At 40.7% G+C, this 24,185-nt stretch overlaps 1 protein-coding gene across 2 annotated transcripts in view; it reads left to right on the forward strand.

Annotated features, from left to right (window-relative positions):
* The first annotated feature begins 2,442 nt into the window (after positions 1 to 2,442).
* LOC134640269 (semaphorin-4G-like) overlaps positions 2,443 to 24,185 on the forward strand; it is a 29,038-nt gene continuing 7,295 nt past the window's right edge. For both annotated transcript variants that reach the window (XR_010095427.1, XM_063491945.1), the window contains exons 1-11: positions 2,443 to 2,549; positions 8,166 to 8,484; positions 15,639 to 15,787; positions 18,706 to 18,768; positions 18,898 to 18,996; positions 19,204 to 19,297; positions 19,382 to 19,495; positions 20,760 to 20,914; positions 21,831 to 22,006; positions 22,617 to 22,761; positions 23,544 to 23,766. Coding sequence is in view for 1 of the 2 variants with exons in the window: in XM_063491945.1 (XP_063348015.1) it covers positions 8,352 to 8,484; positions 15,639 to 15,787; positions 18,706 to 18,768; positions 18,898 to 18,996; positions 19,204 to 19,297; positions 19,382 to 19,495; positions 20,760 to 20,914; positions 21,831 to 22,006; positions 22,617 to 22,761; positions 23,544 to 23,766 (1,351 nt within the window). In the remaining variant the exon portion in view is untranslated. The remainder of the gene's footprint in view (positions 2,550 to 8,165; positions 8,485 to 15,638; positions 15,788 to 18,705; positions 18,769 to 18,897; positions 18,997 to 19,203; positions 19,298 to 19,381; positions 19,496 to 20,759; positions 20,915 to 21,830; positions 22,007 to 22,616; positions 22,762 to 23,543; positions 23,767 to 24,185) is intronic.

Raw genomic sequence — 24,185 nt, forward strand, 5'->3', positions numbered from 1 at the left:
CAAGGTATGTAAAAGAGGGCTTGGGCTAGAGCAGCAGAAGACCACACATGGTGCCACTCCTTTGAACATTTTTCCACTGTCCTGATTGGAAAAACGTTGCCTGGTCTGATGATTCTCAATTTCTGCTGAAACATTCAGATGGTTAGACTTTGGCACTTATACAGCATGGATCCACCCTGCCTTTTTCTGTTTTTTAAATTTATTTCATTTGATTCTTGAATGAGGTAATCAGTTATGTTAACCTAATCACTTTTCAGTTGAACTAATCAGTGATTTTGCATCTTTCCTCTTAGATTATATGTTAATGTATGCAGCACTGCGTTTCTTGTACCTAACCAGGTCCATCCTCCTCACTAAAAGTTGATGGGATTCAATTAGGGTCAGTATTCCTCCTAGTTCTGCAGTCATTATTAGAGCACAGGTCGGACTACCTGCCAATGTTTCGCTTCTTTAACCCCGAAACATCTCAGTTTGGTGGAGCAGCAGTTGAGATGTCTCCTTTCTATGCCCTGCAGCTGGCCCTGGGATCCCAGAGGTGCTGCTCCGGTATAACCTCTGCAACCAACTTTTACTAGGAATGTGAAAAACTCGATTTAAAGGAAGGATAAGTGATGACCGGGATGACAGTCTAGGTCAGAGAAGGTTCCCAGAGGCGATTTTCTCTGGGAATCTGAGAGCACGGTTGAGATCCACTCCCAAGATCAGCTTTCACCTCCCGGGAACACTAGGGACCGTGTCTACTGTGAGCTGACGTGGGCCTGATCCTCCTTCCTGATGAAATGGATCTGCCTCTGGGATGTTACTGCACTGTTGCTATTTCCCCCCAGCCTTGTACCTCCAGTATTTCGGCCAGCTTATGCAGAACCCAGATGTGTTGCTGTCTATACCAGCAGCCTCAACAGAAAGGCCCACATGGCCGTTCTGTTGAGTATCACTTCCCAGGCTGTCCATCTCCCTTGATGCTGGCCAGCAGCCTTGATTTTGTATGAATCCTCTTCCACTTGCATCACCTCAGAGATCACCAGATCTTTTCTCTTCTTCTTGGGGGCTTTGGACCAAAACTTGAGTGTGGGCCTCCATCCAAGACCCATCCTGCCTGGTTGAGGCACACCTGCAATCTCCTGGTGCTTCAATAAGCTGATGGCTTATTCAACTATCTGCGTCTCAACATATGAATAAAAGTCTCGTCAGAACATTTACATTTTTTTTGTAGGTTTATTAAACTCTTAAAGCTTTTATTTTTTTTATCATTAAAATATTATTTTTTTAATGAACTTTTATGTTATTTTTTTGTAGTTTTTTTCTTTTATTTATTTATTTTTTATTATTATTATTTTTGTTTTGCATTAGTATTGAAACTAAGGACAACCTTAGTAATTTGTGACCTTACCTTATTACAACCAGGATTATAATTATAAGACTAATGTAACAGACAGTGGTAGAGTCTGTGTAAAGCTGAACTGCATCATTTTGTATTACAGAGAGTGGTTTGTTTTTCACCAGACAGTCGGGAAAACAGGAGAAAATGTGCTGCAGGGAGCAGGGCTGCTGCAGTCTCTCATGAACAAACTGAAGGTCGACAGGCGTGTGTGTGTGTGTGAGAGAGAGAGAGTGCGTGTCTACATCTGAGAGATGAACTACTGAAGAAACTTTATCTTTCGTACTTGTAAGCATGACAAAATCTACTCATAAAGTGAGATATAATCTCTATTTTCTCATACGATGTGTTCAAAATAGAGATTAATAGATATTGTTGAGTTGGTTTTCCCTCAGACATTATCAGGATATTGTTTTTCCAGTCATGACAACAATCTTAGCTCAAAAAGCTATTTAAAAAAAAATACTATTTTAAAAGAATTTAAGGGAGTTAACTGTTTACTGATTAAATTTACAAACAGCATTAAATGCTAAATAAATGCTAGCTTAACATAATCTTTTTCTCTTTGTCAGAAAATACCAAAAATACAAATATCTAACAAAATAACTTAATTTTTATATTAATTTTATTTACTGTGCACATCAATTAACACCAACACTTGTAAAAGTGCCAGATTTAACCACACAGGTTTTTTTTTTTAATCTGCAGGCCACTTATAAAAGTAAACTTGTAAAACTTGTCAGCTCAGCTCTGTGTAATTTTCTCCATGTCCGCTAGGTGTCAGTGTGGAGCCACGACACAACTTTAAATGAACTCTGTTGCTTTTTGTTGCCCACCTTTAATCCCTCCACTTTACCTTTGTACCGCAACTCCAAGTGGAGGTGTTTGATGGGACAGTGAAGCAGTATAACAGCAGTATAACCGGTGATAAAAAGCCAAAGATATCTCTTGATTCAATGTAAATAAACAAATAAAAAAATAAGTAAGCGTCGCGGGAGGGCGGGCCACCTGTGACGGCAGCTGAGTGGACGAGCTGCGAGTCTGCGTCTCTGTCAGTGCTGCGTGTCTTTCAGCGGGTGTTTGCGAGAGTGCACAGGCAGGAGTGTAAAGTCCACTTGGATTATCTGAAGCTCGAGGAAACATACATATCCTTTTCTGCGCACGAATACAGGTAAGACAGCCGAAACACTACCCGATCTCTGCAGGGATACGAGATACCTACCAAATATATGATTTAGGCTCCCGTGATAATACCTTTATATCTCTTTAGTGTCAACGGCGGTGCTATAGTAAGAGTGTCTACAGCGTGATTCCCTTTAAACAAATTACTCCTTTCAGTTATTGTTATACAGATTTCCTACTTTATATTTCCTACATGTTTAAGAATACTTACCTGTCTATTTTTCTTGTTTCTTTTTCTCATTTACATTAAAAATAAATAATTTCGGTTCATTTCTGTGTTAAAATTGAGTCTTAATTGAGAGCATACTGCGTTATAACTTAGTGGATAATTGCGAAATCTGTTTTGCATATGAAAAAAACCAGCTGAGCAGCTGTGATCAGAGCAGTTTGAACACACCGTGATCGTGTTTAAGGTGCTGGAAGAGGTTGATTGATCTGTCCAGCCATGGTGATCTAATCATCATTAGGCCTGCAGTTAAACCTGTATGGATCCGGTGGACCCGCTTATCTACCTGTCTATGTAATAAATAAATTAATAAATAAAAATCAAATCATGACTTGAGAGGTAAGGGGAAGAAAACTGTTGGAAGACATGTGCAAAGAAAGGTGTTATTGTTATGCAGATAGTGTCCTCGATGGTCCCTTCTTGTTTTACTCAAAGGATTGGTTAGCCGTTTTGTTTGTTTGTTTGTTTTTTGTTCCTGCATTATTAAAATGTTGATTTTTAGTCATTTCTAACCATGTTTTCTGTACTGCCTTCAGAAGCGGCCTAACTCAATATTTTGCTGTTATTGAGGTTTAGTTCAGTCCAAAGGGACAAACTTGATAAAGCTGTGTGAAAACAGGAAGCCCAGAATGAAGTCACCACCCTTTATTAATGAAAATTAACAGATTAGCCTCCTGGTTCTTTCTGCATCAAGGATTTTGTGTGTTTTGTACACAATTATGGTGTTTTTAAGTCTTGTTTTGCCTTGCATGCCTATGCATCCTATTTTTTTAGGGTGTCTCCTCGTCAAATTTAAGTGCTCAGCGATAGAAAAGGTTGCCGGCAGAAAGATTGTTGAAGCTTTCTGATGCAAATCTGGATATTTTCCCCCTAAATACTAGATTAAAATTAATTGCAAGGCTGCTGCTGAGTTGAAAGATTCTGACAAATACCACAAACAAGCTGCAGGATTATCAATGATGGCAAACAAAATCTTAATAATACAAAGCATTGCTTCTGTCAGAATGACTCCAGTGTGTTAAAGGTGGGTTTAAAGGGCTCACTGTACCCCGATTGTACAAAGTGTAAATACTACAGTCCTCTGAACAAATGGAGTTCAGTTCAGCTGGCATCCTTTTGTCACTCTGTGAAACAAGACTGTTTTAAAGCAGTCTGACTGCCAGTTGAAGCAGAGCTCAGTGGCTTTGACTATAATCTTTTCTACCATTTGTTACACTCGCACACGCACACGCATCCAGCTCAACAACAGAGAGTTTGGAGTCCTTTGGGACCAGTGTTGTCTGTTGATGGAGCTGTCGCCACTGAGCTCCAGTATTTTCTTTTCAAGCAGGTTTATGGACGCCTCAGTTGGCTGATAAAATCCATTTCCGCGAATGGATGTCATGGGACAGAAAGCCAGCAGCGAGATCAGGAGGAAGGCAGATTAGGAAGGTCGTGAGCGGTAGAGCCTCTGTGATTTCCCCTGGATTCGGCTCATTTCGTTTTCAGCATTTCATTCTCATTTCATTCTTTCAGCGTTTCCTCAAAGTTTTGATGGTGTGCTCTGTGGCCAATTAACAGCTGAAAGCTCCTGCATTCATGGGGTCTGAGGTACTCGGAGGAAATCAGGAATAATTGATTTTAGATGACAGAGAATTGGGAATGTGACAATTATGGGATTTTTCTCTGCACTGCTGAACTTTCTGACAGTATTTTACCTCCTTGCTGACTGCTTTCTCTCCTCTCGTTCATATTTTCTTTATCTTACTGTCACCTTACGGTTTCATTTCTGCGTGAACAAACCCCTGCTCCTCTGAAGATTATTAGACCACATCAGGACCGCTGTGGCTGACTGATTGAAAGGATTTGCACCATGACAGCCCATTTGAGTGATTTTGTGTGCATGAGTCAGATGAATGACTTATTACGATCCCCTCGGCGCACCTCCTTCACCACCTTTTAGGAGGAGCTCAGACAAAAGTGGGAGCCAAGTTGCCGCACCTTCAGTGTTTGAGAGGTCCCACGAGGGCTAGCACATGCTCAGGGGGGACGCAACAGAAATAATCAGCTCTTGCCAAAGTAAAATTGGCATTAAGGGAGCAAGATAGAGCTGTGAAACCCTATAAGAACTTTAAGGTTGGTGGAAGTGTAGTATATCTCAAATGGATTAACTCCAGGAAATAATAAAACATGGTTTATATTATTTATATAGATTTTTCCATTTATAGTTCTTGTCCACTGGCCATTCACTCAAGTTCAGCAGAAATACTTTGAAATCTGTCACTTTTGAAGATTTAATAGTTTGGTTTTTTTTGTCAAAAGAAAGAAGCATAAAGGACTTTGTTTCTTCTTTTCTATCACGTTGAGGGAGTTTAGGAGTTTTCACGTTTAGGAATCTTTTTTTAATGCAGCCAACTTAAAAAAAAAAAAAAAAGCAGTTTTCATCAATCAAATATAATATAGCAATATTTGTAACAGTTTGTTTTATGTTTGAATGTTATGCACCATTGAATGCTCGTCATTCTGAGTTTTAGTTGTGTAAGTCACATGGTTTTTAGTCACGAGTCTTGAGTTTCTCAAGTTCCTTTTTGACTTATCATTGTGCAAGTCTGAGAGGCACTAAAACATCTTGGTTAGGTTAGGGAAAAATATGTTTGGTTTACTATATACTACATGCGCCTACGTGCACTTTTTCATGATTGCTAGAAATCTCCTATAGCATCAGGGTTCCTTTATGTTTATCACCGATTACAGTGAATGATAACACGTCTGCTGGACTATCAGAGAGCTTCCAGGAGGGCTCCCACTGGATGTTCATATCTATGGAAGTGATTACAGTGCCATTCAATGGAATGACAACAATCAAAATGAGTGGTCTGACAAAGTACTGCATTTAGAATGATTAAAGAAACAAGCGCGAGCAATATATCCCCCACATATGAGAACATATTCCAGAACATTTTTCATGTTTATTTATTGCTGCACCTTCTACATGCTGGTCAAACTTGTGGCTGCAAAACCTTTTGGCAGCTTTCCCAACACAGATTGTGTTTCAGAAACAATCCTGACTCAGAAGTGCATTAAACAAGTGCCGAGTTGTGTATTATCTGTTTCCCCATTATTTAAAGTGTCTGCGCTTTTGTTAACTTTCTACTGTGTTATTATAGACAATTACTTTTCTTTATTTGTATGTGTGTTATATGACTGTAATGTATGTTGTGTATAGTATATTTACGTTCACTCAGGCCCTATTTAGTCAAAAAAAAAAAGAGTATTTTCAGTTATAGTCATTTATATTTGGTGGTATTGCTTTTTTCTGGGAATGCCTCAGCAAGATTATTCTATAGAATCACAGGACTCTGTGCAGGACAAGTTCCATTCTGACACGATGACTGTGCCAAAGGCTGCAAAACAAGCCCAAATCATCATCACACCACCACTGTGCTTGACAGCTGGTATGAGGTGTTTATGCTGCTATGCCGTGTTTGGACATTGTTCCAGACGTCTTGTGGTTTGCTCAGATGCAACTTTGCAAACCTAAGTCATGCTGCTATGTTCATTTTAGAAAGAAGAGGCCTTCTTCTGGCAGCCCTTCCCAACAAGTCATACTTGTTCAGTCTGTTTATAATTGGACTGTCTTAACCTTAAAATGCTAAATGAGGCCTGCAGAGTCTGAGACGTTGCTCTTGGGGTTTAGGATGACTGAGAACCTTCACAGACTCTTGGGGTTTAGGTTTTTCTGCCATTTCTCTGAGCATTGTACGTTCTGATCTAGGGGGGAATTTGCTGGGAAGTCCGCATCCACCTGAATGCTTCAGACCAGCAAACTGCCAGAATTTCTGTTTTTGTGATCACACTTGCTAATGATAAAAAAGTCAAGTGCATTTGATTTGCAGCACCTGGCTGCTACTTGCCCTTTTAATAACTATGAAAGCAGTAATTTTTCACAGGATGGCATAAGGACCTGTGCAAACTTTGTTTTTCACATGACTACATGAAAATGGGGGAGCTGGGGTGGAGGTGGGTTGCAAAGCAGCTTGTAGAGACAGCAGCAGCAGCTCTAGAGGGGCTAAAGCAATTGATTGGATGAACTGTCTTTGTACATTAGCCTGTCTGAACTAATGCTAGGCACAATCAGTTCATGAAAGTCTAATTACCTGTCTGTGTGCGTGTACGTGTACCTACTGTTAACCTTGCATTTGGTGTAGTTTCTCTTTTGTCCGCACCTGCATGCTGCTGTGTTCATCTCTAATGTTATGCAACAACGAAGCCAGCTGTTGTCATGGTGTCAGCCTTGAGGGACTGCTGGGACTTTCTGTGAGAGCACACACACGGTCTCTCGTGCTAATGGCTTCACCTTTCTGCCCGTTTCTTGCCGCAGCCTTGTATGTGTGTGTAAATAGATTTGTGTTGTGCATGCCTATGCTCATAATGTAAGGAACAAGCAGGCTCTCTGGAGAGTCACCTGTTTGCAGCGCTGGAGGCAGGTTTTGTTTGAAAAGAAAGCGCTAAAGATTGTGACTGTTTACATTTGGAATCAGGAAAGCAGTTCAAAAGGTTTTATTCGTGTGATTTTTTTTTTTAAAAATGAGAAGAGGAGAAAGGGTGTAAGTGAAAGAATGGCATTACCATAAAATTGGATAATGCTGGTAATGAGTGTCTGTCAGTGTTTTCTCAGTGCCTGTGTGTGCACTGGCGCTTGCTATAGACACACACATATACACCACGTCCTTCTTCTCTGCTCACTGTCACTCCTTTCCCCCTCTGTAAGAGGGTCTGGCGGAACAACATTGGCATTCATATCACAACACACACACACACACACACACACACACACACACACACACACACACACACACACACACACACACACACACACACACACACCTTTGAAACGATCATATTTCACAATCTTTCCACTCATGCATTTGACTCCTGTCAGGTATGTCTGCTGTTTTGAACTGGCTTCACACCTCTTCGATCTGGATTGCTTCACATAGCAAGTGTTTGCTCGTTATATCGGCACGTAGCTCTTGTTTGACAGTCGTTGTTTGGTTAATGATATTTTCAGCCCTATGTTTGTATCCAACAGCTGCTGCTCACACACACCGCACTCTTTGCAACATGTAAAGCCAGACCGGTCTCGCAGGGCAGCATTGATCTGCGAAAGCCTCCAATATTTTACTGAGCAAATCCACTTTGTATCTCTTTCATATCTCTGTCGTCATCCTTGTGAAATCCTTCCACATTAGCTCATCTAATGTGTTTGAACTCTGCTGTTTAACTTTACTGGCTTTTCTTCTTTCTCAACTTCTCTGACTTTTTTAAGGTGTCACATTTTTAATCACAGACTACTGACGCTGTTCGCTTTGTGTGTTTTCTTTCTTTCTTTTTTTTCAGGTTCCTTCAGCGTGGCGAACAAGAGGCTGCCCGCTTTCCTCCGAGTGCGTCGGTGTGCTGTTTTGTGCATGCGTATTTGTGTGCAGGGGTGTGTGTGAGTCACAGGGTGAATATGCCAGTGTGAATGCCTGTATATACATATACATCCTGATCGGAGAGTGTTTGCCCGTGAGGTGCTCGGCGGAGATGCAGCGAGGTGTGTCCTCTGTGGTGCAGCTGCTGCTGTTGCTGGGCTGCTTGTGTGCCGTGGCAACCGGCTACCTGTTCAGGACACCCCTGGACCTGGATGTGACTCCACGTGTCACTGTGCTAAACAGCGGTAAGGACAGACACGAACACGTGTTGCACCTTGCTTTAAAATCATCAGTACCGAAGTTTATTCCAACATTAATTAGTGAACTGCTAGAAGCTGTTTGCAATCCATAATTATAGACACAATAATCATTTTTTGCATTCTTTTTTTAACAAATTCAATAATCATGCAGAGTACAGGTTGGAAAGTTGAACTTTTGAACTTTGTAACCTGTGGCGCCTGTTTCACCCAGCTGCTGAGACATGGACAGCCTTGAGGAGAGTTCTGAGATGTCGTAATTGACCAGCCCTGTTCAGGTCTAAATGGGGTTGAGGTCAGGGCTCGGACTTTGCCATTATAACACATGACTTTTCTGTGTTTTAAAGCATTCTGTTGTTGTTGTTGTACTTACAGATTTTGGGTCATCTCCTTGTAGCATCACCTCAGGCCTAAGAAATCGCTTGATTTATTTTTGAATTCATTTTCCCATAAATTATAGCAAAGTGTCCAGCTTCTGAAATGGCAAGGGAACCCCAAACTGTGACATAGTGATGAGGTATTGGTGCTGGTGTGCAGTGCATTTCTTTTTTCCTGGTTTATGTGCAAGTTTTTTTTCTCATCATTATCTCAGAAATATTGCAAAGCAACATTTATCCTGGTTGTCTTTTGAAATCTTTAAGCATTTAAGTTTTTTAAGCATTCCTGCACAGCGTTATTGACACATAAACAAAGATGGTAGCAAGTCAAGATTTCTGCCCCTTTTTTTTTTTTTTTTTTAGCTCTTTCAGAATTGCACATTGTGTTCTTGGTGTAATCTTTGCAGGACGCCCACTCCCTGGGAGAGTAGCAACACTCCTGGAGTTTCTTCATTTATAGACAGTTTGTCTTATTGTGGACCAGTTTTTAGAAATGAAGAAGTAAGCTTTTAAGAAACTGGTAATCTCTCTAATGCTCCTTTAAGTGTCCTGTAAAAAATGTTGTTTAAATTTACCAGTTTTTCTTAATAAGTGCAGATTTAGTCAGAAATCAAACTTTGTGTGCCCTTATTAATAGGAAAAGTGTTTTCAACTACCCAGCATAGGCTGGATATATAAAATATCCAGTCTTAATAGTAAAGGTGGGGTTTAAGGGCTTTAGTATCTGGTTGAAAAAAAGTTTGATCAGAATCAAAATACTTTATTAATCCCTAAGGAAGATGTGTTTACAGTTGCTCTAAGACAATAAGAACAGTAACAGACTGAACTAAATTAAATAATACAATATATTACAAAGTTTAAGAACAAGGGTGTAACTATTGCTCTGTGTATGATAGAGGAGTCATGCAGGCAGGAATGATATAATAATGGAATTATAATATAAATATATATATTTTTTGTCTCATTGTGAACACACGTGCTTCCATTTAAAGTAACAAGTTGGTACCATATTGTCAGATTCACCCCTAGCTTATCACTTATCTGATTTCCAAAAATGGCTCAAATGCTCATCTCAAGGCTTTGAATAGGAATTCCTAAACCAATGGGTGATATTGCCTTGGCACAGGGGTTCACCTTTGTTATTCATCCTGAACTATGAGTGATCACCCATTGTGAAGATGTGAAAATGTACCACTGACTGAGATGTAAATCAGACCACATTTTAATGACTAATCGCTGCAGAAATCCTTGGATTTCCAAGCATTGCACAAACGTTTGAACTGTAGATAAATAGCTGAAGATGACTCATAACTCCGTATTTATTTCGCTCTTTACGTGCAGTCATCACTCATCTTTTTATTAGAAAGCTGCTGATTGTTTTCTAAAAGTAGACTTTTACAAAACAAACCTCCTCACTTGTCCCTTTTTCTTTCTGTGCCCCTTTCTCCATCTAGTTTTCTTTCTTCTCTTTTATAGCATTTTATCCCTCATTATCTCTCGAAGCAATGCTTTTCTGTTTCTCTCCACTCGCTCCTCTATACCTCAATGTGTGCACACAGAGTTTAATATACCCTCACTTTCCTCTAACACCTGCTTCTTCTGTTAACCATGAGGATTTATTTTATCCGGCTGTGATTATTATTTACTTACCTCATGAGTGATGGCATGTAGCCTGAGGTGCTGCAGAGACAGAAGCAGATGAGTGTACGGTGTACGTTGGGCTCCCTGCGGAGCATCCAGGGCCCCTGACACCGATGTAGGTAGTTGAGAAGCACAGTAACCATGACAACTGTTGTGGTATTGCACAAGTCGACGGTATAGAGCATCTTTTCCTTTAGTTCACGTATGGCAAAGCGTGCAGTGCCATCTGATCCCGGACTTGTCGACGCACAGATGTGTGCAAGAAATCTTCTCACGTTTCCACTTTGAATGGCACCCACGTTTCCTTCTTCTGCTAGAAATACTCGTAGAGCAGTGTCACTCTTCTTCTTGTCTCTTTTTCTAAACAGTTGTACTTCACAAAGCACATCACCTGCTTACACTCATCCCATGCTCATCTTTTTACAATTCTTGATACGTATATCTCACTTTCATCATCAGTTTAATCATCGGTTTGAGCTCACTCAAGCCCACAGGTCCTCCCACACAGCTCACCCCCTCACACTTCTATCCTCTCCCCCACCTCTCCTCCTTGCTCTGCCTTTACACTTAAGCTCTTTTGCCCGATTTTTCTTCATTAGTTTGTACTTTTTCTGGTTCACTGCCCTCTTTTTCCATTTCTTTATATTGCCTCCACCTCTTTTTTTTTTTTTTTTTCTTCCGCGTCCCTCCTACTGATGGGAAGCCTTCGATATGCAAACTTACCTCTAATCCTTTTAATCTCTGTGTTCCCTGGCAACCTAAAGTCAAAGCTACAGAAACCAAAAGGGGGCAAGAGAAGTTACACATACATCTACAGTGACTCCCAGTCTCTTATGCTTGGGCTTAAACGTTCCCTTTTTTCTCTTAAGCAAGGTTAAATCATTCAGGTGTGTTTAAAGATAATTAATTTGATGTCTTTCGGCACTCAGACAGTTTGGAGCAGCTGAAAGATTAAAAGCTGGCCCCACAGTGAAGGGCCATGTTGCAAAAAACACTAATAAATTAGCAGTACATGTAAATACACTTTTATTACACCCACTGAGTTAACCTGTTGGGTATTTCGGGAATTTGCCTCCTCTTAGACGCTCATATTTAGGAATCTTGCACACATTTTATTTGACTTCTGTCAGCCATAAACGCGCCTGAGACTCGAGTGTGAGTTTGTATGCAAGGCCGTCGTCACGTCACAGTCCAGCGCCTTGATGTTCACAGAGTATGCTTGCGTCCCTGAACACAGCGTGTTGTACAATCAGCTGAGATCCCTCCAAGTGTTTGCTGAGTGAATAACAGTATCTGAGCTCACACCTTTTCTTTCCCTGTAGACTAACTCAAATGTGCCTTTTCTCACCTGATCTTGTAAGCCGAGGCTAACCTCTGACTCGGGATGTTATTTCGTTGTAATAAATCCCAGATAAACCCTCCCTCTGCTGCTCTGTTTCCAGTTACCTGGCACGCCTGTCGCACAAGCTTACACACACAGTTCATTGTGTGCCTTAATGCCTGGATTACACTCTTGAAACGTAGGCACTGTCTCTGCAATAACTCATTGTATTTACTCACAATGAGGTACTCGTATCACATAGGAAAGGTTGTTACTATGAAAAGACCGTACAGATGATAACCTTTCTCCTCCTGCTGAGAATAGGAGAGAAAAGCAGGCACCTGATCACCTAGGAGCAGCTTGGGATGGCATCTGACTGTTGCTGCTGCTGAAGTGAGCAGAGTGGATTGTGTTTCGCAGCAGCTGATAGGAATCTTAATGACGGCTTACTTTGAGCTAACCATGCAATCTTCAGGGGAAAGTGAATTGGCTGAGGATCCAGGAAGTCTGACTATTTAAAATTTGTCTCTCGTAGTCAATAGCAGTCATAAAAAGTGGCTCACTTTTACATTTATATGGCTTAATTATTGTGCTGATTGTAAAACCTGCACAGGCACGTCAGATATCTTAATTAGATGTTAAATAAAAAAGGTGCATCACAATGGTTGTCATGTACTTGGGCTCTTTGTGTCCAAGAAGTGTAGGCATGTGCAAGGGTACTCACATTGGTGTTAGATTACTGATCAACTGCACCGTGCAGCAGCGTGAGCAAAACGTCTCCTCGTCCAGATCTAACTAACTGGTGAACTGTTCCTTTAAATACTTCAGAGAGTAAGGTCCCATTTATAAACAAACAAATAAATTAAAAGAATACCTCAAGTATTTCATGAACAAGTCTGTGTGGTAGTTTATGAAAATTTTGACCATGTGTAATCATAATTTGTCTAACATTCATGCTTTAAAATTGATCAGAAAACATCAACGACTGAAAAATAGACAAGAAAAATCTGTTTTGCTTTAGGAAAGACTAATTTTCAACTTCATGCTTTTAATGACACCAAAATAAAATCTGGGACAACTGTGCCGCTCAGGGCTTAACCTGAAGATGGAAAGTGTTTAACAAATGATTTGAGTGTAATGCGGTGACTATCACAGCTCATCTGTTTGTGTGTATGAAAGTACAGATTGTACAGTAATGATTTCTTTGGGAGGTGTCATTATATACTTACCAGCCACTTTATTAGGTATACAGACATACTAAGTACAGTGAACTCACTGGCATTTTAAAGAAGCCAGTTTGAGATGATCTGAGCTTTGTTACATGGCCTATTATCCTGCTGGAAGCAGCAATCAGAAGATGGGTACACTGTGGTCATGTGAATTGTTGATCCAAGGCAGGATCAATCCGCGCATTTGTGCCTTTTATATATTTAAATTCTGACCCTGCGATTTGAATGTCACACCAGAAATTTAGACCTGGCAATATTTTTTGAATCTTCTGTTGTCTAATTTTGGTGAGCTTGTGTGAATTGTAGCCGTAGTTTCCTGTTTCAGAGAGGAGAGGTCCTCGGTGTTGTCTTCAGCTGCTGTAGTCCATCTGCTTATAGATTTGTTAATGTTGTGTGCTCAGTGATGTGTTTCTGCATACCTCTGTTGTAATGAGTGTTTATTTGAGTTCCTGTTGCCTTCAGCTGGAAGCAGTCTGGCCATTCTTCGCTTACCTCTGGGATCATTAAGGGATTTTCACACAGAACTGCAGCTCACTCGATATTTTCTCTTTTTCTGATATTTTCTGTAAACCGTGGAGATGGTTGTGTGAGAAAATCCCAGGAGAGCAGCAGTTTCTGTCTGCTGGCACGAAACACAATGCCATGTTCAAAGTCACCAGTCTTAAACATGTTTACGTGCCTAAGTGTATCGAGCTGTTGTCATATGATTGACTGACTAGATATTTGCATTAACAAGCTATTGAACAGGTATACCTATTAAAGTGGCCTGTGAGTCTATATCCATGTGTGTTTATGGGTTCACATTGTAACACTTGAGCAGCATGGCAACCTGAGAGTGCTCAGCACTTTGCAGCAAAAGTTTGCAGCCTTGCTGATTTATTTGTTTAGAACTTTCGTAGCTTTCCAGCATCTCACGACTGCTTTGAGCAACTATATTAAGTTTGTTTGAGTGAACCCTCTTAGTATCTTGTCCCGTCAGACAGATGCATAGCCTGGAAAAGTGGATGGGGGAAATTTACATAAAACAAAGAAACCTAAAGCCACAGAAGTCTACAGAAGGACGTGACGGTTAAACCCTTTTATACCTCAGAGTAAAGATAAAATTTAGTATTCAACGAGTGCAAGAAAACCTGTGAATTCTTACATTGATAATACTGGAACCACCAGATTTCTGGGGGTATTTTTTTTAGCAGACATGGTGATAGGATTGTATAGTCTGTTGATCCATTGGTTTGCCGCAAGACTTATGAGGTATTCATGGTATTAAAGTGAAAGTATTTGATGTATTTTCTTAAAATTTGTTTTCTGTTCACGGCTATTTTAAGTGTCATTCTCTTTGTGTGTGCTCTACTTCCTGGTTTTTCTTAGTCACAGCTTGGCATAAAACTTCCTGATTAGATAAAGAGCTAGTGATCACTAGCTCTAAGATATATACCACAAAACCATTTCTTTCCACAGGCTATCACTCGATCATTAGATCACTAGATCACTCGCATATTGTCTCTGCTTAAACATTCACCATACCTGATGCATGTCCTGTTGGTTGTATATACCAATATACTGTCAAGTTTAAATCTATATACTGTATCTATAGCAACAAGTTATCCATCCTTCAATTATTCCATAATTTATTCCAACATCTTTGCAGTCTGGACTATGCTGTACATGTTGGTACTGTCTGTGAAGAAGGCAAAGAAGAACATGTAACCCAATTCCTTGTATTTGTGCACATTCCTGGTTAATAAAGCCGATTCTGATTGCAAAGAAGTTTTTTTTTCAGCCACGACACCAGCAGATTGAAATGTAACAGTTTTCTCTACCTCACTTTTAAAAAAATCAACGTTTTTCAAAGAACTATCTCAAAAATCAAAGAACAAGGTCTTCTTACCACTTTGCCCCAGTGTTTGAAAAATCCCACAGCAAAGAAATCCATCAAAGAAGATGAAATTCTGTTTCACCTTTTACCTCAGACAGTCAGGTTTGATTGAAAACGCTATCACTCTACAGCTTTTAATATGTCCCGCTGTGATGGCCGCGACTTTCTAAAGGCTTTCAGGGACAGTGTGGTTTCATTCATTATTTTTGCTTCAATTTATCACCTAAACATCCAAATGGCACTCGAAATTGCTTGATTTTGACATACAAATTACAGTAATTGGTTCTGAAAATACTTCAGCAGACAATTTTGCCCATTGCTGGGAATTTCAGGATATGTAACTGTGCACAGAAGATGCCTCTTTGTCTGAAAAGTGTACCTACAGTTGTTCCCATAGAGACGGATGGTGTTCATGCTGAGATGTACCCAGGTGGTAATATGTAGGCATACATACACAGTTATGGTTGATATCACCCAGAAAAAAAGGTGGTTAAACCTACCAGTCCTCCAATGGATGGCAAATTATTCTTTGTGCCAAACTGCTGTCCATGTAATAAAGAGTATGTTTGACAAATTAATGTCTCTAAAGAGTTTTTAAGGTCATTAGGAGCCAGTATACATTTTTTTTTTTTTTAAGTAGTCTCAAGGAGTTACAGAAGGCCACAATCATTAACGTCCTCTCTCCTCTACTCTCCTAGGTCTCCAAGGCTGCAGGCATTTCCAGTCGTCTGCAGTCAACTACAGAACCATGTTGCTGGAGGCTGACAGTGAGCGTCTGTACGTCGGGGCCCGTGGGGCCGTATTCGCTCTCAATGCCTCTGACATCTCAGCCAGCTCTGCTCTCACTGTGAGTTTGTTTGTTTGTTTTCCATCTTGCTGCATGTTGTGTGCCTCAGCTGCCACATCCTTACCTCTGCCACAGCCTCATTTGCATTCAACATCGCAGGAACCTTTTGAGGCAACAATATTTCAGTCTGAGGCAAAAACATTCCTCTGTCACTAGTTTTGGTTCTGTATGTGTGTGTTTGTGTGTGTGTGTGTGTAGTTGTATTATTTTTAACACAATAACTCACAGGACTATCTTGCTGCATAAATTAATACATTAAAGAATCAGCTGCTGGATCATCTCACTTTAAATAGATCCAGAATTTATGGCGATACCACTGGTGTATGTTGACACGGAAATAGTTTCCTAATTCATGCAGTAATTAGCATAACCTATAGCTCATTTCTGCGCTGGTTTTTACACTCACAGACTTTAAAACTGTTCCAAATGCAAAATTGTGAATATCCATCTCAACTCTGGGATCTTTCGTTAGACATAAATTGCTATTACAGCCCTAACAAATGGTCTTTTTTGGACAAAGAAGCAAATTCAGATGCTTATTAATATCATAGGCTAATATAACTGTAGGGTTGGTGACTGTAAGAAGACATTTTCCTTTTATTATCAACATCAAATTTGTAATTTTCGTTCTGCAAATCCCATTTTTTGCACTATTAACGACTGAAGTTAATTCATCTGTGAAAAAAGTATCTACAGCTTTGTTAAATGGCTATACAGAATTTTACATGCTCAGCTATGGAGCACCCCGTTGCTTTGCTGCTTTCACAAAATAATGCAATTTTGTTCATATGTTAAGCAGTCTTGAAATATTTAAAAGCAGTAGGAAGCACATACGCTTTCACACAGGTACGGCGGCTGTTGTTCATAAAGAAGGCATCAAATTTTCATCATAGTCTCTTTTGTATTTCTGACAGGGAAGCTGCAGCGAGCGTATCTCCTGCCCTCTGTGAAATTTCAAACATAACTCCGAGACCTGTATTCAATAAAATATTCTTAGCATTACCCCACCAGGACTACTAGAGTTAAAATCAGCACTCTTAAATATTGCCTTCAGTTTGTGGTGACTTTCAGCACTGTGTGCTCTAGAATAAGATAATTAGTGTTGACTGTCTTCAGTAAGAACTGAAAACCCTGCTCCATATGTCATGTTACTTTTGCGCATCTAAAAAGGAGTTTACTGTTAATCATTTCATTAAATGTAAAACCTCATTCATCACTGGACATTTGCAGGGTTGGTTAGCAGAGCACAAATATGTAAATATGCACAGGCAGTAGTAATTGCCCGTGGCTAGACACTACTTGGACTTCCTTAATAGTAACTCATCTACATTACAATCCCTTTGGAATTGCTCTTTCCACACAAAGAGGTGACTGACTGGTACGCTATGGAAAAAAAATGAAAAAAGTCAAAATATGATTTAATAGATTTTTCTGCACTGGTGTTGACTTCACTGTTTCTGGAAACTTGACTCGTCCTCTTCAGCTACTTGTTACTAATACTCCTGTGAGGTCAACAGTAAAATTCAAGCTTCAGTGCCGCGTGTTATACCTTCACAAAACACATAAATTCTTGTTGAGTAAACAGACTCAACATGAAACCTTTTCCTTGAAATTTTCAACTCCTACTTCATTTCCATCAGCACCTTGATCTGCGTATTTGGACCATATTTATCTAGCAGGGGTTGTGACACCCTGCATAAACCTGTCTTTGTGTTTCCTCCCAGTTGTGAAACGTAGGAATTTTGCTTCTGAGGCGAATGTGCTAACCCCTACACCATTGCAAAACATAATGTTTCAGCTGAATTTCAGCAGTGTCCTCTTCAGTTTATTTATTCATTTATACATTAATTTATATTCTTATATAAAATTATAGCAACGTAAATGTCTTTGGAAGGTTCATTTATTTTGACAGTGTAAGAGTTAGCATGCTTGTTAACATGTGAAAGGTTCCCTCTTTGCAGCTAGGAAGAAACACAAACCAAGCCTCGTGTGTGGGAGTCATAAAATAGTGTGCTCTCACTGCAGGTATCAAACCTGGATAAATGGGAAGGTTGCGTTGGGAAGGGTGTCTGCTGTAAAAAATGAGCCAATCCCCAAAATTTATTGTTAACTTCAGAGGTATAGTGTAATTAGCTGAACAAGAAAATCCATATTTTACAGTGTACAGGGTACTAAATACCCTGGCTTAAATGACTCACCTTTACTGCTGTTTTATAAACCTTGTTTGAGGTGCAGTTATATTGTCTGTGATCTTATGCCATTGTGTGTTGTTTTTGATGTATAAAATTGATGAATGTTGTGGCCTTTGTTACGGCCCTGGTGGAATATTCCACTATCACCTCAGATGGAATTTTGCCATTGGTGTGAAACCACAAGTGGAAAGTTCCTACTGGTGGAACGCCAGTGAAAAAGACTCCTCGATGAGGGCTTGTATGTTGATTAAATTTTTTTTTCTTCAAGTTAAACACAACCATGCTATGAGGGAAAAAAAGGCACTTGAAATTATATCCAAGCAAAAGTGTGCTTTGGAGTTCTTTGATGTTTTAGCTGCCATGCTACTTTGTTTTCTAGCTTGTGACAACCTGGCATTAAACTGGTTTGCTAATTATCCTAATACAGCAAATGTTTGTGCTGTGAGGAGTGGCTGCAGTCATGACCGTGCCACTCCTCTGTCTTGCTGTAAGAATTTACTTTCATTGTTAAAAAACAAACAAACTCGCTGCTGTCTAAGTATACAACAAATTCAGATGATGATAACATTCTTAATGCATGCACTGACGAAGCAAAAGTAACGTTATCAGAGTTTATCTGCTGTCACATTTGTGGCACAGTCCAAAGGGGTTTATGTAGGTTTGTGATATGAAGCCATACGTTTTTGGTGATCTCTGTCTTACTGTATGTTATCTGGTGTGTTATAGATTGACTGGGAGGCCTCCCTGGAGCAAAAACGTCAGTGCCGGCTCAAGGGAAAAGACAATAAGGTAGGCATTTACAGCACTCGTTCTTCCACCCTCAGCCCTTTATTGTTTTTTTTTGTTTTTTTTGGATATGGGTCTATTTTATGTGTTGATATTAGCTCGCTCTTTTTTTTTTCCATCTTCTTCTTTCAGACCGAGTGTTTTAATCACATCCGCCTTCTCCAGAGGTTCAACTCAACTCATCTCTACATGTGTGGTACTAATGCCTACAGACCCCTCTGTGCATACATAGTATGTACATATATGCATTTTTTTTTTACAGCAGTGAAAATACAGCATATTTAGAAATTGCATTTTTTGCTTTATAGCCGTGACCTTTACTAAAAAAGAAAGCGTGTGCTTTCTGTTATTTTCCAGTGTTTTGTTTGTAAGTTTTCTGTGACTAAAAGATACCTTTGTGCATGGAGTTTCCATATTAAAATCTTTGCTCCTGTACAGGACGTGGAGAGATTTGTGATTTCATCTCAGCCTGAAGAAGGCAGAGACAAATGCCCCTACGGCCCCACAACAGGCTACACTGCCCTCATTATAGGTAAGGCAGTTAAAATAAACCAGTCTCTTCTTGAGTTCCAATAAGCAGCTGTATAAGCTGGTAAACTGTTTTTTTTTCTTCCAGACCAGCAGATATATACAGCTTCCCAGTATGAGTTTAGGAGCTTTCCAGATATCCGCCGAAACTCTCCGTCTCCCACGCTGAAGACAGAAGATGCTCCCACACGCTGGCTGAATGGTGAGTTAATCTCCTGGCACGATAAAAGCTCCTTTAGCGCGTTTGGGTGGCAGGATGGTGCAAGTGGACAGGGGTCTGAGCAAACAGCCAGCTAACGTCATGTTAAACCTCCACATGACCTTCTCTGTTGGAATATCCTTGGTGACTCACATACTCCTTCAGCTTCAGTGGATTGGTTATGTAATGGTTAACGTTACGACTGCTACTGATTGAGGTTTGTAGTCCAAGTTTGTAAATCGAACACTTTGGTTCGGGCTCAAATATCTCAGCAATCATCATGAAGTTAGCCTTCATGTCCCTGTCAGGATTAATCATTATGATAATTTATTAAAATTCTTGTTAAAATACTTGTGACATATGTGACAGATGCTCAACATTGCAGTGGTCTTGGACAAGATACCGTACTCCAGTTTATCCCTGATTTGTCTATCAGATTATGCATGTATGATAGTTAAATTAGAAAAGCACTATATAAGTACTAGTTGGCATTGTGTGCCTGTTAGCATTTAACTTGACACTACATTAGCCGCACAGAGTAATTAGCAAGACTTTAAGGTTTTAAGCTGATCTCACACATGCACTGCAATACAAATGCCACACTCAGTTAATCTGACACTAAAAGGTATTTTAACCTGCCAGCTTCCTAGTAGAAAGTCCATGTGCTGTTCACTTGCTGTGATTTGTGCCCATGTGAGAAGGTAGGGCAGGTATGTTGTGTGGGTGTTGTGTGTCCCTCCCCCTGTATGCTCTACCTAACTAGTTTCCAGTAGTGATAACAGAGTTCATACAGTCTCCTTGTTGTGTGCTGCATATCTATGAGAACAATGTTGGTTCAATATCCTGACTTGATTATTCTGACATTGTTTGGAGTTCATAGGTGAAAACTGCCAGGACCAAGATAATCCCAGATGCAGGTCAGAGACCAGGACAGGATTACAGCTGTTACATAGTGTCTTATTGACCAGGGCAGATGTAAGGCAGTGTCGTATGGTGCTTATTCCTTTCAATAATTGGGGGAATCAATGGGTAGTTATTACCTGGTTGGACACACAGGGGAAGTGGGGAGCCGAAGCCAAGGGATCCATAGCAACAGGTTGTTTAGGATGGCCTCCAAAAGAAGTAATCACCAAGAGACTAGAGTAGCAGAGCCTACAACATGGCATCGTGGTGGAGTTGAGAACAGAGTTGTGTTCAATGTTGTGTAATGTTCAAAAGACTTTTGTCACATTTATAATAAGTGCATCTCCTTTTTCCCCCCTTGCAGAGGCAGACTTTGTGGGTTCGGTCCTCGTGAGGGAGAGTGTGGGCAGCAGTACTGGCGATGACGACAAGATCTATTTCTTCTTCACTGAATTAAGCCAGCAACAGACACCAACCTACAGCCACAGCCGGGTGGCACGAGTTGCTCGGGTTTGTAAGGTGAGTGCAGATTGAAAGAGATGCGTGAGATATTTTTCATGTGGGAGTGAAAGATTGCGTCAGGCTAACTTGAGTGAAGCTTTAGCTTATGATAGAAGAGAGGGCTGTAATAGATGAGGGGCTGGATAAAGAATGCATTTGGAACAAGGCCCCAGTGTAATTAGAAGAGCAGACTGTGTAGCTGATGAATTGGTTACAGAGGCAGTGTAACTTGGAGTGAGATGGGTGGATGGCTACAGGTAAGACATAGACTATTTAGCATCGTCTGCTGCCTGTATCGATAAAGTTTTAGATTTCCCGCTGCCTGGTAAAGTATCAAGAATGACATGAGCCAGCTGTACTGTTCTAACCTTGTTTTCTCCTTTGGCGCCTTAAAATTAAGTCAGCTCGCAAGTTCTCTCCTTGAAAGCAGGGCAAAGTATTCATCCTAATAGCAGTGCCTTGTGGCTACATGTGTGACACTAGCAATTTGCCCCAGGCTGAATACATTTTAAGGTTAAAATCAAAAAGCCAAATGGTGCCATTTTTTGGATTTTCCAAGATTCGGAGCCTCGAGTGAAGCTTTTTATATAGTGAATGGGTGTTGAGATGTCTCTGTGTACGTGTGGCTGTCACATCCAATTACAAACTCACTCCACTGTGAGTGCTTTCAACCTGCTGAGGATAAACACACACACTTGCACACAAATCTGTAAATTACAGTGGTGAGTCTTACCTATGGGAAGCTATAAACTTATTGAATATATCGTTATTGCTTTCCCTTACCATCTGTTGTGCTCACCAGGAGCTTCATATCCTTTCGTGTGCCACCTTGAGTGGTGTTCAATCTATTTTTCTTTTATCTCACATCATTTCCCCCGTTCTCCCTCCTCCACCCTCTTGTGTTTCTCCTTCCTCCTCACCTGTCATCCTACAGGAAGACCGCGGAGGCCATTTAACTCTCCAGAAACGGTGGACGTCCTTCCTCAAGACTCGGTTGACTTGTTCTCTTCCCGAGTATGATTTCCACTTCAACATGCTGCGCAGCGTGTTCGCTCTGCCTGGCCAAACGCCGCAGGACATGCTTTTCTACGGCATCTTTGGCCTGGAGTGGTGAGTGCGAATTTGTATGTTGCCAAGATCGCCGATCGACAGGGTCTTTGAGGATGCAAATGCAAATGAGTGAGATGGAGATGAAAGGCAGCAATCGATGCGCTGAGACAATCAAAGACGACGTGAAGGGACAGGATGAAAGACAGAAGGAATTTCTTTATCCAGGCGATGTGAAAAGAAGCTGATTGCAGAAGTTTAACAGCAGTTTAAGGAAAGAGTTGTACTCAAAATTTAACAAGTGACACTAAATCTATTTGTAATACTGCACATGGTTGGGATACTGCTCCTCACCGGCTCCGGCTCTCCTTTCTCTTACCTCAGGTCCGACTACACTTCTCTAAAACCACTTACTTCTCTCCTCCTTCTCCTTTATTCGTCCCAGACAGATATAACTTTTAATCAGCTTCATATCATCTCTTTCAGTGTTCGTCTCCCCCTCCCTCCCTGCCCCATGCTTTCATCCCATTTATCTTTTTCTATCATTTCATCGAGGTGACTCACTGATCTACTGTACTTCTACTGCTGTCACTATGGAAACCCTGGGTTTACTGCTGTTATTGTTCGCGGCTAGCGCTCTGGTCTTTCTCATTGTGTGAGTTGATGTCTTTAGGAAAAACGTGAAGGCGTCTGCAGTGTGTCGGTTCACTCTGTCTGAAGTCCAAGAAGCCTTTCAAGGACCTTACATGGAGAACCAGGACTCTGGTTCTAAGTGGAAGGAATACACTGGAAAGATCCCTGACCCGCGACCTGGAACGGTAAATGCACACACTGGCCAATGAATCCCTTAAACATACTATGAAGCACACAAATAACGTCTCCCTAACAGAGAGCAGATGAAACCGATGCAAAGCGAAGATTCATAAAGAGAGGACAGGAATAGATGAAGGGAAAATAATTGAGAAAATGAGTGGCGGCCTCAAGGATGAAGCTCAAAACACAACCAGCTTATGTCACTGAAAACCATTTCCATGGCGATTAACTGAAGCTCGCAGCTTGGGTGACAATGGCTTAGTGCAGCAGCCAGGGCCGTGTCATCGTTAGCAGGAGCAGACATCATCCACTGCAGTGTCACTTCAACACTTTGTGGGACTTAATTTTAACTTTGCTATTAAATGGAAAGGAGAAACGGTCAAGGGTTTTAACTTGGGAGCGTGAAAGCCTCTTAGAGGAGTTGGCTGAAATGATTTGAAAGGAACAAAGAGAGGAGGAAAGTCGTTCCCTTAGTCAGGTACAGAGGAAGCTGATTCACCCACATGTCAGCACAAGCCAGCTGCTGAACCCATGCAGGCTCATTGTAATCGAAGTTAAAAAGTCACATTTTCCCCAGACACGGTGTTTCACATTCTCACATTTTTGTCTTGATCCCAATTTTCCCACTAAACCATCTCTAAGCTCTCTGACACCCTCTCTGCCTTCCAGTGTTGGCCTCTATTACAAATCAGCCAAAAATACCGCTGTTCCCTACAGCCCACATCATGCCTTCCTACTTGCTCATCATCTCTTCTCTTGTTGTGCTCTTTGTCTTATTTTCCTGCAGTGTATAACTGATGCTCTGAGGGCCAGGAACATGAACTTCTCCACTTCCCTGCCTGATGATGTTCTGAATTTTGTCAGGAGGCATCCTCTGATGTCCAAGCAGGTTGAGCCTAAGGACCGACGCCCCCTTTTGTTTAGGAGGACCACAGACTACACACACATGGGTGTACACACGGCCCAGGGATTAGATGGAAGAACTTACCATGTATTGTACATGGGCACAGGTGTGTATGAATTCAGATCAGGTATTAACTTTGCAGCCAGTTAATAATTATTTTATCTGAATTGTTGTCAAAATAAATGTGTGATAACTTAAGCTTAGCTTGGTGTAAAAACTGAAAACACAAAGCTTGCCTTGTTCCAGAGGTGATGAGGTCCTTGTGGCTTACGGGGAGGTTCAAGACCCTTGCTGTCACTGGAACCAGTCCACCTACATATCATTTTAGACTTCCTGTAGTTCTTGTTCAACCAGCTTTTCATTTGTTTCACAAGAAACAAGCAAAAATAACAAGTCATCCAGTCAGTGGCTTTTCAAGCACTGAGCAAGCAGCTCATATGGGAAATATAAGCAACATTTGACTGGAATGAAAAAAAAAAAAGCACTTAAATCTGTACTCAGCGGCTTTAAGGTTGAGCTGTGATT

Source organism: Pelmatolapia mariae, linkage group LG13, assembly GCF_036321145.2.
Source record: "Pelmatolapia mariae isolate MD_Pm_ZW linkage group LG13, Pm_UMD_F_2, whole genome shotgun sequence".
NCBI classification, from domain to species: Eukaryota; Metazoa; Chordata; class Actinopteri; order Cichliformes; family Cichlidae; genus Pelmatolapia; species Pelmatolapia mariae.